The sequence below is a fragment of the Glarea lozoyensis genome (genome assembly GCF_000409485.1).
Source record: "Glarea lozoyensis ATCC 20868 chromosome Unknown GLAREA1, whole genome shotgun sequence".
NCBI classification, from domain to species: domain Eukaryota; kingdom Fungi; phylum Ascomycota; class Leotiomycetes; order Helotiales; family Helotiaceae; genus Glarea; species Glarea lozoyensis.
Genome location: NW_007360983.1, coordinates 156,920 through 170,016, shown reverse-complemented (window position 1 = coordinate 170,016; position 13,097 = coordinate 156,920). Strand labels below are relative to the sequence as shown.

At 46.2% G+C, this 13,097-nt stretch overlaps 5 protein-coding genes across 5 annotated transcripts; 1 reads left to right on the top strand and 4 right to left on the bottom strand.

The window, feature by feature from the left end:
* Window positions 1-112: 112 nt before the first annotated feature.
* Window positions 113-1,127, bottom strand: GLAREA_08709 (uncharacterized protein; the record flags this gene model as incomplete). Its single annotated transcript, XM_008077670.1, has 2 exons — window positions 113-695; window positions 757-1,127. 2 exons carry the CDS (start codon window positions 1,125-1,127, stop codon window positions 113-115), a joined length of 954 nt encoding a protein of 317 aa, XP_008075861.1.
* Window positions 1,128-2,550: 1,423 nt separating this feature from the next.
* On the bottom strand, window positions 2,551-3,845 carry GLAREA_08708 (Metallo-hydrolase/oxidoreductase; the record flags this gene model as incomplete). Its single annotated transcript, XM_008077669.1, has 3 exons — window positions 2,551-3,262; window positions 3,386-3,526; window positions 3,634-3,845. 3 exons carry the CDS (start codon window positions 3,843-3,845, stop codon window positions 2,551-2,553), a joined length of 1,065 nt encoding a protein of 354 aa, XP_008075860.1.
* A 959-nt stretch (window positions 3,846-4,804) lies between these two features.
* On the bottom strand, window positions 4,805-5,787 carry GLAREA_08707 (POZ; the record flags this gene model as incomplete). Its single annotated transcript, XM_008077668.1, has 4 exons — window positions 4,805-4,832; window positions 4,880-5,343; window positions 5,411-5,606; window positions 5,672-5,787. The coding sequence occupies 4 exons, from the start codon at window positions 5,785-5,787 to the stop codon at window positions 4,805-4,807; spliced, it is 804 nt and encodes a 267-aa protein (XP_008075859.1).
* Window positions 5,788-6,660: 873 nt separating this feature from the next.
* Window positions 6,661-10,117, bottom strand: GLAREA_08706 (NAD(P)-binding Rossmann-fold containing protein; the record flags this gene model as incomplete). The annotated part of the gene is made up of 5 exons (XM_008077667.1): window positions 6,661-7,571; window positions 7,621-8,964; window positions 9,043-9,262; window positions 9,326-9,733; window positions 9,818-10,117. The coding sequence occupies 5 exons, from the start codon at window positions 10,115-10,117 to the stop codon at window positions 6,661-6,663; spliced, it is 3,183 nt and encodes a 1,060-aa protein (XP_008075858.1).
* A 1,171-nt stretch (window positions 10,118-11,288) lies between these two features.
* On the top strand, window positions 11,289-12,675 carry GLAREA_08705 (FAD/NAD(P)-binding protein; the record flags this gene model as incomplete). Its single annotated transcript, XM_008077666.1, has 3 exons — window positions 11,289-11,330; window positions 11,378-12,036; window positions 12,087-12,675. 3 exons carry the CDS (start codon window positions 11,289-11,291, stop codon window positions 12,673-12,675), a joined length of 1,290 nt encoding a protein of 429 aa, XP_008075857.1.
* Between the last annotated feature and the right edge of the window lie 422 nt (window positions 12,676-13,097).

Below are 13,097 nucleotides of genomic sequence, written 5' to 3'. Positions count from 1 at the left end.
AGCTGTTTCAAACATCCCAGGCCACTTGGAATCGCTTCTAGAAAACCCTCGAGGTGATAAACGCTGAAAGCACACATATTAGGAGAATACTCTAGGGTAAAGAGTTCCCAGTCTATAACAAAGTCATCATCAAGATCAAAGATCCAAATCCGATTTTCCACATAACTTCATCTAGGTATGTGAGATCAACCAATGCGCGGAGAGAGTGTCCTTTTCTCCAAAGGGCAACACCGAGACCGAGTATTAATTTCTTTAGACGGAGCGGTTTCCCACCCGCTTGGACGAAGTCTTCGATTAGAGATACCAAAAAGAGGATGTGATCTGTGCTTCGGTCTGCTTCTAGACGATTGATGGCATCGGCGCAAATCGACAAGGACATCGACTCCAAATGAGGTAACTTGAGAAGGATTTGCAAAACACCTCTTCTGGCCTTGTTGAGATCACTATGGAGGCGTAAGATTTCTAGCCTAGTCAAGTTCGCGAAATATGACAAACTTGGTATCGTAAACAGGTTTTGTGCGTCTCTGTATTTTAAAGGCCGTTTGGGGTCTTCACCCTCTTCAAGAAGATCTTCAAAGTGTCCTAACCCGCACCCCTCAACGTGATTGTGGTAATGAATCACCACCGAGTGAATGTTAGGGCATTGTACTTGGAGAGCCGAAACCGTAGTTGTTAATGGAGGCATCTCAGCCCAACTTTAAAAACAATATGATCAGTTCTCGTTGCGTTGCTTCCGCGGCTTAAGACCACACTTACCGAAATATCTGCAACATCGGCATTTTGTAAAGAAGAGATTGCACTCCCTCATTGCACAATCTACGGACTTCTATCTGCTCGCTTGTGCCATCCCACGACCATGGGTCGTCAGGTAATATCTCGACCGCTACGTCAAGGGCCCGGACAAATTGAAGTGCTTGGTGATTCAACAGTAGTGGCAGGTCTTCGAGGAGAAACCGTCTATTATTTGGGCGAAACCAGACTTCCGAATACAGTAAAGGCGTGAACGAGGTATTGAAATTCTTGCTCACCAAGCAGCAATTCCGTAGGGATTGTCGATTCGTTACTTGGTTTGCGACCTCGTAGACGAGATCGACTGAAGAAGCAAATTGCGCGACTGAAGAAGACATTATAATAGGGTTTGGTCGAATGAGGGAGGCTCTCGACTTTTTATTCTCAATGACATTCTCACGATTTCTCCCTTTTACGCAAGGGATGCACAGGAGGCAGGTTCTCGACTTCTTATTCTCAATGGGGATTCTCTTGCGGGCAACAGACGTTTTCTCCCTGTTACGCAAGGGATGCACAGAAGGACGGAGATCCGGTGAGGTTGTATATGTAGAACCCCGAGGCCAATAATATTACTAAACAAGCCACTATTCTGATTCTAACAATCTAATTGGTTGTAAATATAGAAACTGAGATACGTTTTAGCCGTATAGAGAAAAAGATGTATATAGTAGAGATGTTTAGTTGTAAATTCTATATAGAATATATACGCGTACCTACCTTAGCTAAGTAAGGGATATACGACTTTGCTAATTACCTTAAGGCCTATACGACTTCGCTAACCCCCTATCCCTTCCGACTCCTAGGTACTACACCTTTCCGCTCAAACCTCTAAAAGCGATAATCTAACTAATGTGCCTAAATCAATGCTAGATTCGTGAGACTCACGTATTCTACACTATTATATATTTTGACATTTCGAGGCTCAACGGATCGCTAGGCAATAATATCGCTAAGATACCTACAAAACGCGATACTTTATAAACTAATCAAGCGGCTATTTTAGCGACTAAGCGATAAAATTTAGTAGAATTGATTTATATAACTTATATTTAATAAGTAAATAAAGCGTAATACCTAAGAAGTAGAAAAACTAGATCTCTTAATAAATAAATAATTTATTAAAATAGTACTTTTACATCTTCGCAACCTAGCTTATAGCTCTAGTTTTCACAAACTAAAACTATAATTATATTCTAAATTACAGAATATCTTTTTTAATACTACAAAACCAAACAGCCCTCTATATACTAAATCCTACACTATTCAGCATCACTGAATATCGATTCTAAGCCCCTCCCTAACGCTTACCAAAAAAATCATCTAACCTATAAACAGAACCTCGTCTTCTGCATTGATCTTAACAGCATGCTAAACGCGTTAACAAAGGTCCTGTAGTCTAAGAAACCGCATCTTTTGTGGAGATCGCGTTTTTTGTTTCTTTGACTTCATGGTACCATGTTCGATTTGTGTAACAGCGTACATGTTGATTGGTCGATGCGTGTTCAGGATATAGTGGGTTTGTAAGTCAAATAGACAAAAGCCTGTAACTCTCTACAAGATAAAATATCAATAAGTGATCTAGTAAATTAGGCTTAACCTTCGTGACAAAAATAACGCTATTAGAACCCAATTCACGTCTACACCAGGATACATTTCCCATCTACACATTTCAGCTCTCCAACCACACAGCTCTCAGATTAGAAATTCCAGATCAAATAAAAATGCAATGTCCACAACTCATAAATCCCCCACATAACACCACTACTCCTCACCATCCCTCCTCAGCGCCTCCTCAACACCAACCCTCTTCCCACCCCTCCACCACCCCTCAACAATCGGTTCCCTCCCCCTAACCCACCCCCTCCCCTTCCCACCCTCACCCCCAACCATCCTAGGCAACTCCCCCAAAAACCTCCACCTAAGTTTCTCCTTCCACCCCCGTTCCTTCCACTTCCCAATCCCCCCTCCCTTAATCCCCTCCCCATTAAAAACCGGCAGCACCTCCCCCACCCCCGGATCATGCGCCAAACAAACCAACACATCCACACACGCATCAAACCCCCTCAATTTTTCCACACTCCGATCCGCGACCCTCCAATCCGCATACGCTGATCCAGGCGTTCTACTAGCGCTATACCACGGCTTGATCCGTCCCTCCTTCCCACGTGGATGACTGACCAAGAAATCCTCACACGGACATCCCCCCCCCTGCACCTCACCCAGTTCCTCACGAGTAACCGATTCCGGCAGCGGCACCCAAACACTCGGGCGCAGACTCCCCGCGAAATGACACGCGTCCGCGCCGAGCAGGACGAAGGTATCGGGCGTGGTGCGGACGAGCGCGCAGATATGGCCGATTGCGTGGCCGGGGACGTCGAGGATGTACAGCGAGCCGTCGGCGAAGTAGTCGATTGCGCGGAAGCCGCCGATTTCGAGGGGGGTTGTGAAGGTGAGTTCTTGCATTTCGTGGTTGCTTGGGGTGGGGTGTTAGTTTCGGGAGGGAGGGGTTTGAGGGTGTGGAGGTGAGGTTGGACGGTTACTCAACCTAACCCATTCTCTCACTTCATCAAAACATAAACATGACAGAGATGCTTACACATAATCAGATTCCAACAGCGGACTATCCGGATTCGCAGGATAGCCAGGTAACATCGCATCGCTGAATCCCGGACCGACGATGATTTTGGTGCTGGATGGGAAGGTGGACATATCGCCTATGTGATCGAAATGCCAGTGACTATCTCATCTCAGCTTGTGTCTTTATTTTCACGCCTCACTCCTTTTTCGCTCATCCCCAACCCTCTCATAACACATCACCCACAAAACCGAAAACGATCAACTAACCTCCAGAAAACCCCCTCAACCTCACCCTCCTCAACACCCACACCCCCCTCCCTCAAAAGCTCGGCCACCCCCTTGGTAACCCTCATCCCCCCAACATTAACACCCTTCCGAAACCTCTCCCTGATCATCGGGCTATAATTCCAATAATCCTTCCTCGCACCCGCGTCGAACAAGTATTTCTTTCCCGTCGGCGAGATGATGAGGAAAGCCATGGTAGGACAGTTGTAGAATTCATGGCCGGGGATAGGGGGGTGCAGAAAATTGACGGAGCGGGTGTAGAGTTCGAGGGTGGTGTTTATGGCGTGGAGGGTGCAGGTTGCGGTGGAGGAGGGGAGGGAGAGGGGGGGGTGGTGGGAGGGGTGTTATGTTTGAGGATGGCATTGTGGTGGCGATAAGGGGATGAGAATGTGAATGAGGGTTTGTGGGGTGAGATAAATAAGGTGTTTAGGATTTGAGAACCGTGATTTATTGGGATAGATATAAATATGAGGCTCATCGGAAGCGAGTTTCCGAAATAGGTTGTGCATGGAGATGAGAAAGAGTGGGATGGACCTAGTACTACCTACCTCTTCTGACCTTCGACAGGAAACCTCGAGCCTCTATATGAATACATGAAAGAAATCACAACTCACCTTACAATCACTCAAGCCGAAAACCAAATTGAGGTGGCCGAATATCTCATTACCCGCCCCAACTAGGGCATTGCCTGGTCCATCCACTAGGGACAGAACCGCATGTACAACCATCAAGATCATACACCTAGCTCAACTTCGCATCCCCATGCATCCCAACAGAAACAGCAAAAAAAGAGTGGTGCGATGAGGTCGCCCGACCTAGTGATTCCATCTTTACAACTGCGCTCCTTCAAACCCCCAATCCTCAAGATCAAGGTAAACTTTCAGGTGCGAGTATCAAATCAAAAAATCAAAAACGCAATTCCCCTTCCCATAAAAAATATCAAAGCGCGAGGGTATTACTGGAATGAGTGGAGGATGAAGATCTGTTATCGTGATCATCGGAAAGGCGGCCAACCTCATTGACGAAGTGAAATTTGAGGCAACATGTTGTATGCCTAATTCCATAAATGGTTTCCAATCTGATGGAGATAGCAATTTCGCCCTCGTTACCTATTTAACTCCGTGCCAAGTATCTTGACGCAGATTTGCAATGTTTAGATGGTCATGGGGGAACGGGCGTTGCTGGTACAGATCAGCAGAGTCACAACAGGCATCAAGATCGAGCTTACCCCATATCCACAATATCATCGACATGATTGCAAAGAGCTACGAAAAGGTCAAAGAAAAGTTTACCGCCACTCTCCATTTCTGTCTGCATGGTTCCGCTCCTTTTAAATGTCTTGCGACATCTAATAATCAAGGCGAGATAATGAGCGCGAAGGCGCGAGTCCGAGTCCGGCGTGTTGTCATACGCATATCGTGCACTATGAAGAATCGTAGCAACTTCGATTCCACTCTGTAGACCTTGCTTTCGAAGCGAGAGTCGTTTGAGCTCCTCCAAGCCGTACTTTTCAGCGGCACAATATATGACGGTGTCCCTTAAAAGGTCCTGTCCCACGCTAGAGATGTAAGTTGTGGCCTCGACGGATCCGCGGCCACCTGGGTTTTCTGGGTTTGGAGACTTTTCGGCATCCTCGAGTTCCCAAGAGTTTCTGCGCTTGTTGTGCACCAAGCGGGGGTAGTAGTCGCCCTTCTGCTGGGGGTTAGATGGCACTCAACCACAAAACAAGCATAGAAGCAAGGATCCAAATGTCACATACGTATAAGTACTCAAGAACACACGAAAAGACCTCCGGTTCTTCGTCTGGGAGATCGATCCTCATACTCTGCGACTGACGAATCTGACCTCTGCACGCCGTCGTAAAGAACGGCGACAAGGCCAAGACATCTTCGTGAGCCGCAAACAATCGTCCTTCCTTGCCGACTGTAAAGGTTACAATCCGCGAGGTGAGAGTTCTGCGCGCCTCGTCAGCAAGATTGCGCACCACATTTCCGTTTGCCAGGCAGAATAGGCAACCTACGGACTCTGCTCGAACGACGACTTCAATTTCGCCAGCTTCGCAACATCCCTACTGGTCTTCTTCAACTTGACGGTCTTCTCCACGCGATCATTCGTCCTGAAAGAGCGCTTAAACATGATCGCGGTGGGTGAGGAAGAAGAGTTCGGTAGGATATGGGTAATTGTGGTTTGAGCGAGCGACGAAATGAGAAATAGCGAGAGGAATCGATCTGGTGTTCGGGAATCTGACGCACAAAGGAATGTATTGACAGGGCCCTGGCAGACAAACTCTAGATCTTCAACGAAAGACTAGAGGAAGTGCTGTGGTGGTTTGCGACCCGAAAGGTGTGGTGAGGAAGGAAGAAGGACGAGAGCGGCCAGCCGAGAAGATATACATGCGCTGGCGCGGGTTGGCGCGTTGGCTGCCTGATTGCCTTGAGACGATACGTGAGCACGTGACAGCCATATCAGCTCCATCACTGGATCAAGTACCGAAAGCTGCTGCAGGATATTTGAAGCTGCATCTCGTTGGCGTTGTTGGTGGTTGTTTATTCGCTGTGTTGACGTCCCAAAAACCCGCGGCAAGGATAGCGATGCGTCACTGTTGATGCCTGTCCGGGTGTAAATACCGCTAATCGATGGGCGGAGCAACACCCGCAAGGGCCTGATCCAGGGCTCTTATCCGGCTGATTGGCTTGATAATCCGAGCGTACAGTATCTGAGGAAGAAACCTGGAAGCGGGGACAGCCTCATTTACGAACGACAACAAAACTCCAATTCTTATTTATCAACCATTTTCAAAACCAATCAGAGTACGATTCGAGTACAGGACGATTGATAGCCCTATGCGTTGTTGAATTAATACCTAATAATGCTTTTCAGTATGCCAGCTACCTAGGTATGCTCTCGAATCCGTTTAAACAAATGCATCTTTCCTATTACTAAACGTCAACCAGCAATCTACACCGATTCCCCTTCATGAGTAGCCTAAGTTATGCGCCTATACAATGACTAAAACTCAACACCAGCAGTTCCTTGGATGATCGCTCCTGGAGCTGTAGGTATGATTCCCAGCTGCTGAAGCCATATTCCAAGCCACCTCACTTGATTTGTACCATCCAGTCCGCGCAAGATCGCACTCTTCTCAAAGGCGCATTCCTTGTGAAGCGCGAGGCATCCGACTCCCCCACCAATTTCGACGTTCTTGTAGAAGTTGAGTAAATCGAATGCCGGATTCTCTCCGTCGTTCCCTTGACTAGCTTCGAGCAACTCGAGCCATTCACCCCATCTCATGTTCTGCATATCTTCAATCCCATTACTTTTGAGAACGCGCATTACCGCTGGGACTATATGTGTCTCCCAAGCCATATCTTCCGGGTTTCTGACATTGTAGTATTTGGCCTTCATGTAATCATTGCTATTGGAGACAAGCTCGGGGTAGACATTCTCGCAAATCTCGACCAGTATCGAAGCCAATACGTCGATAGGGATTAAGTAAAATAGATGGATCCAGCCAAAAGTCGGAACTGCTCTCAGGTACTTGGAACTGGTTATCAGTGATCCCCGCCATCCTTCTTTGGGCCACTCTCCTTGTTGATTTACTGGGCCGGCAAGCTCACCAATTCTCCAAATAACACTTCTCACGTCACAATTCTCACTTGCCGCACTCAGCATCTGCTCGCCGATCCATTTCGATTGACCATATCCATCTTTTGTAGGTGCTTCCGCGTCCGCAATTTGACACTCCGGAGCAAAGTTGCCTGGTAACGTGCGATAACACCCTACAGATCTCGTAGACGAAGCAAAACATATGATAGGTCGATGTCGAGACTCGGTCGAGAACCTTATTAGGTTCAGTAAGCCATCCAGAGATGTCTTGAAAGCCGCTAGACCAGCGTTGAGATCCTCTTTCCATGAAGTATCTGGACAACCCGTTAGCATGTTTGATTGTGTAAGACAAGAGTCTCTTACGAATAACGACTTGTACACTATCTTGTAGCTCTTTGTATAAGGTGCTGCTAAGGCCAAATCTGCGTAAAGACAGATCGGCTTGCTGAAAAAATAATCGGTCTCCACCATTCTGATGTGCCGGTAGATTATTGGCTGCGGTTCGATATCTCAGAGCCGCAGAACGACCTCGACTAGTGTTGATGCAGTACACCTTCCTGAAGTGATTGTTTGGTCGTGAAAGAAGGGCGTCAAGCATATAACTTCCGAGGGATCTAGTGCTTCCTGTGAGCATGACCACCAGCCCCCCCTCTTCTGCAGGCGGAGAACCTTTATTTCGATTTGGGTCATGTTTCATTTCCGACAAGCGATCAAAATAATTTTCAAGAACGTCAAACAAGCTTGCTCCTGTTTTGAATACTCGTTGAGCTGCAAACCATTCCTCCGAGATACGTTTTACTGACCGCGCGAGATTGGTTGGTGTTCGAGACTCAAAAATCAGCTTTGGCGTTATCAATGAGGCATCCTCGTCAGCCAATACAGCTTTTAGAAAAGCGACCAACTTAACGAGCTGCTTCCAACCCAGTCCTCCAGCTCCAAAGATATCGAAGTCAACCTGACAGCGCTTCCCTAGTTTTGTTATCGTCTCTATGGCCATTTGTATATACGAGATCAAATACTCCTCATTTTCAAGTGCAGAGCTTCTATTCATCATGTCATCCGCAATAAGTGGCATTCTTTCCATCATATTGATATGATCTGCAAATTGCTGGACGATTTCTCTATCATCTGCATCAAGGGAGCATTCGTCTTCAGAAGTAAAGATGATGTTCTCGTCGGGGATTGGTACCGGAAGGTTATAATTCTTGGTCACCAGCGCAAGTGTAGGCCGGAGCTTCTCAAGGATCTGTAGATAATGTTGGATTTTTTCAGCATTCGTACTATCAGAGGCTGCAAATTGCCCTCTGAGTATGATGAACGCTCTCGGTGCTAGTTCTTCTTTTGTTATTATAACCATTCTTTTTACCTTATCATGGCGTGGTAGCACTATTCCGGTCAGGGTGGAATCGTGATTGAAGGATTGGCTGACTTTTTCGACTTCCATATAGAAAGCAACATCGCTTTCAGTTGCAGGATAATTTGCCGAGTCGTCGTTCACGGTTTCAATTTTTCTGGGACAACCATTTATATCGCATCTCCACAACTCAGAAAAGGTTGCTTGGTGTGGCTGTAGATGAGTGAACGGGAATTGGAAAAACTGCCAATCATTTGACGTGAGAATCTCATCTTTCAGCAAAATAGTGTGGACCATGTGGGCCAACCAAATGCTAGAAAACAACTGTGATCGTAATGTGGATGGTACCGAACCTAAGTTGTAACAGTCTCAGCGGTCTTCCTTCTCTTCGTGTGTCCGTCAAGTCGGCTGAAAGGGCGGATAGGACAAACCTCCTGGGAGTACAGCAGCCTGTTGGCCCAGCTTTTGTTGAAAACAACTGTAACAAGCGGCGCCTTGAAGCATCGACGGCTCCATAAATGTGGTATCAGCCGGAATTCTGCTCAGCATCGTTTCTATCTGTGTGCAAGTCACTGGTGCATCAGCGTGAAACCAGACTGTGTGTGTCCCATAGTAGACTGGATATAAGAGACCGATAATGAACCCGACAATCTGTCAATAGCTTTAGCCTGTGCTCTATGAATGAAAGAAGTGAGGACGGGTAGGATTGCATACGTGGTAGGGTGGTATCGCGTTGACCACTCGTCTCCCTATGAAATCTTCATATACTGTATTTTTGCCTTCCAAGCCGGCATTTGGGTAGCAGGGGTCGAACGAACAGGTCCAAGAGTGATTGGCTTTAACGAATTGGCCATCTTTCAGTTGAAATGCAACGAACGGACTATTGGCAACTTCTTCGAATTGGCTCGTGAGCGTGAATTGAGCGGGCCGGGAAATATTTCTCGCTCTCAGTATATATTCTAGACTTGGTGAGAGCGTCACAAACCGACCGAAGCCTCCATTATTCGCGCGTATGTTATGTTCTTCGGCGAATCTTTCGCTAACGACAAGCTGAGACCATTTGGATGCGAGGTATAGTTGTGGAAACATTTCGTCAGGGTTTTCTGGAGAAGGGAGGAAAGTCTGCAGATGTGTCAGTTCGACCTGAAGTTCTCTTGGATTTAATTTGTACTAAGTTAATGATTTGCACGTCCAAGCCATACATACCTCGAATTCAAGTTTTGCAGCCGCAACAATAACGATATGATATAATATATCGCAAGAACCAACATATACCAATACCTTGGAAGATCCACCGTGATCGAAAGTTTCCTTCATCCACCATGCTGTACGGTCGATCGCTTTTGCAAGATCTCGGAATGTGATATGTATGAAATCGTTGGGGTCTTGGAAACCTGGGATTATTGCGAAAATTCTTGAAGGATCATGAAGGGCGATTTCATCAATTAAATTTGGTAGTAGTCGTGGTTCCTGCGAATCTTCCGAGGGTAGGCGTTTGAACAACATTTTCGGTGATTACTCCATGTTGTGAACTTCCAGGATCGTGAAGATGTTTGGAGGAAGAAGATGTTGGTGTCACGTCGAAAAGGAAGGCGCGACGACGACGTACCTTCACCTTTCGCTCGCTTCAACATGTTCTCATGGGGTCAACCACCTAGCAGCGCGACTGGATTTTTCCTTTACATACAATGAAATATTTAATTATTGGAGGTTCATACTACTGATATGAGGCTTCTCACCACATCGTTTTGACCTTCGATCTCTGTTACTATTTCGCTTCGTTTCCAAGTATAAAACATTCTGTACATTTCGTCCAGCAATTAAACCACATTTCCCCCAGCCGAGCTCACATCTTAAACTACAAGTGACCTAAACTTCCTGACCGAACGATTTCGAAGTTTGTTTTAGATGTTCTGGATATGATGGACGACTAAAACAATACCAATCCGGCGCGGATCAGCTAATGACCCGCAACCGATAATTCAGAAAGGAATTACCATTGGACCACCACGTCAAGCTTCAAAAATTAAGAAGATGATCTCTAATCCAGGGATTAACTTTGCTTGATCTCAGTTTCTGTAATATCTTGCCGACAAGTTGTGATAGTCAAGTATTTGAATAACCGAGTCTTTCATGTATTCTCACGAGGCACGGCAATCGGCAATGAAGCCGAATGAAGGGTGTAATGAATATCCCAGTACGAAAAAAATAATAAGTCAGGTCATGGATGTTAGTGCTTACTTAATGGATCCATTAGTAATGTACGTACATTCCCTTTTATGTTGTTGAAAGGAGATATTCGGAACAACTATTCAACACCAAGATCCAGACAACAAGAGAACAAATTCCTACGGACCTTTCGGCACAACCCATTAGCAAGAAGCGCAATAGTTTTTGCCATCTTGCTATTTTTATTTTTATTCCAAGAAACTGTACAGTACAGTAATATTGTACAATTATTGTGATTGCGCCGCAAGGGATACACGATCCACATCCCCTAAGACTCGCTTACATCGCAGCAAAGATCCCCGGGGGGTGCCATGCTGGGTCCAACTCATCTCCAACTTTATTTCCACGACGTTAAATACCCAGTATCATCCCAGATTTTCTGCTCATCTAATAAATTTCACTCGTTTCAAGCTAATAATAAGAACAAAATCCCAGCAAAAAGCCCAAAATGGAAACTCTCTCAACCGGCCCCAAGAAAAATATCATCGTCGTAAGTTCTCACACTTTACAGGATATGCGGCCACTCACACCCACCAGATCGGTGGCTCCCTCAGCGGCCTCATGCACGCCATCCTTTTCAAACGCCACGGCCACAACGTGCACATCCTCGAAGCAGCATCCAGCGCACGAGCCAGCCACGCGGCGGGCATCACCGCACGCGACGACGTGCTTGAATACATGCGTCTTTACGATCTCACTGAAGAGCCATGGTACATCAATTCCCCAGACACGCAATTTATTAATAAATCCGGGGCGAGGATTCGCGGGTTTAAGAAGGTTTTGTGTATGACTAGCTGGAGCGTATTGTATCATCGATTGAGAGCGAATTTTGATGGTCTGGAGAGTGTATTTGTGAAGAATGTGCCAGGGAAAGTGGAAAATGAGGGAAGGGCCATTTTTGAGGGAGGAGTAAGAGTCGCGGACGTGGTAGATGTTGGGAAGGAGGTCGAGGTTAGGGTGAGGGATGAGCATGGTTCCGAGGAACGGACGATGCGTGCGGATCTGGTGATTGCAGCTGATGGTTCGAACTCATTTATTCGACATAAAATGTTGCCGGAGATTCAGACAAAGTATTCAGGATATGTTGCATTTCGAGGATGTGTACCGCAAAACGCCGTATCTGAGAAGACATTAGCGACATTCATCGACAAACTGACGATCTTCAAAGGAAGTAATCCCAAGAGCTACATCTTACTGTAATAAGTCACCACTCAGTACCAAGACTCTTTACTAATCATTTAATCAGATACAACATCCCCGACGACGCAAAAGGAAATCTTACCCCCGGCTCACAACTCCTCAACTACGTCTGGTACTGGAATGTCCCCCAATCCGAGCTCCCCAACCTCATGACCGACATCCACGGCCACACCCACCGAAACATGCTTCCAATCGGTCTTATCCGCCCCGAAATCTGGGACGTACAACTCGCTCACGCCCGCTCCCTTCTCCCGCCACCATTCATCGAAGTGATCGAGAAAACCACCCAGCCTTTCGTCGCGCTTGTGAACGAGCATATGTCTACCCGCGCATCGTTTTTCGATAGCAAGATGTTATTAGTAGGTGACGCGCTGAGTTTATTCCGGCCACATGTAGCGTTGAGCACGAATCAAGCTGCGAGGCATTGTTTGGGGCTGAAGAAGGTTATGGATGGGGAGATGAGTTTGCGAGCGTGGGAAGGTGATGCGTTGAGGTATGCGAAAGCGACGGGGTTGTTGAGTGTGGTTGTAGGGAATTTTGGACAGAACGGGATTGGGAAATTGATTTTGAGTGTAGTTAGGTATTTGATTTGTATTGTTGGACAGAAAATTTCTTGGCTTTGGAGAAAGAACTGATGGGAGGTTGGATTGTATGTTTGAAGATTGATGGCGCTTTGATAGAAAAGCCATGGTGTTATTGAAATAGATGAATATAAAGGACTTTTCGTGTGGTCAAAAATACCGTAACTCAAACTCCCAATCTCACTCTCACTCTCTTTGCATCCACAACCAAAATCATCCACACAACCTCCTATAGGTAGTTGTCAACTTTCCCTAGAAGATTCTCAACTCTATCTCAGCCACCTAGTTCCACGTATATCAAAAATCATAAGCGTCAAAATCAACCCCCAAACTCCGCTAGTCCGCCCCTCAAACGCGTAAACTTTCTCCTTGCCACATGGCTAAGCAAAATCTGAATTTTTCATGACTTCACGATACTGGCATCATTTCCATTCGATTCTATCCTAGTAAATTGGCTCATTTGAGCATGTGACTTG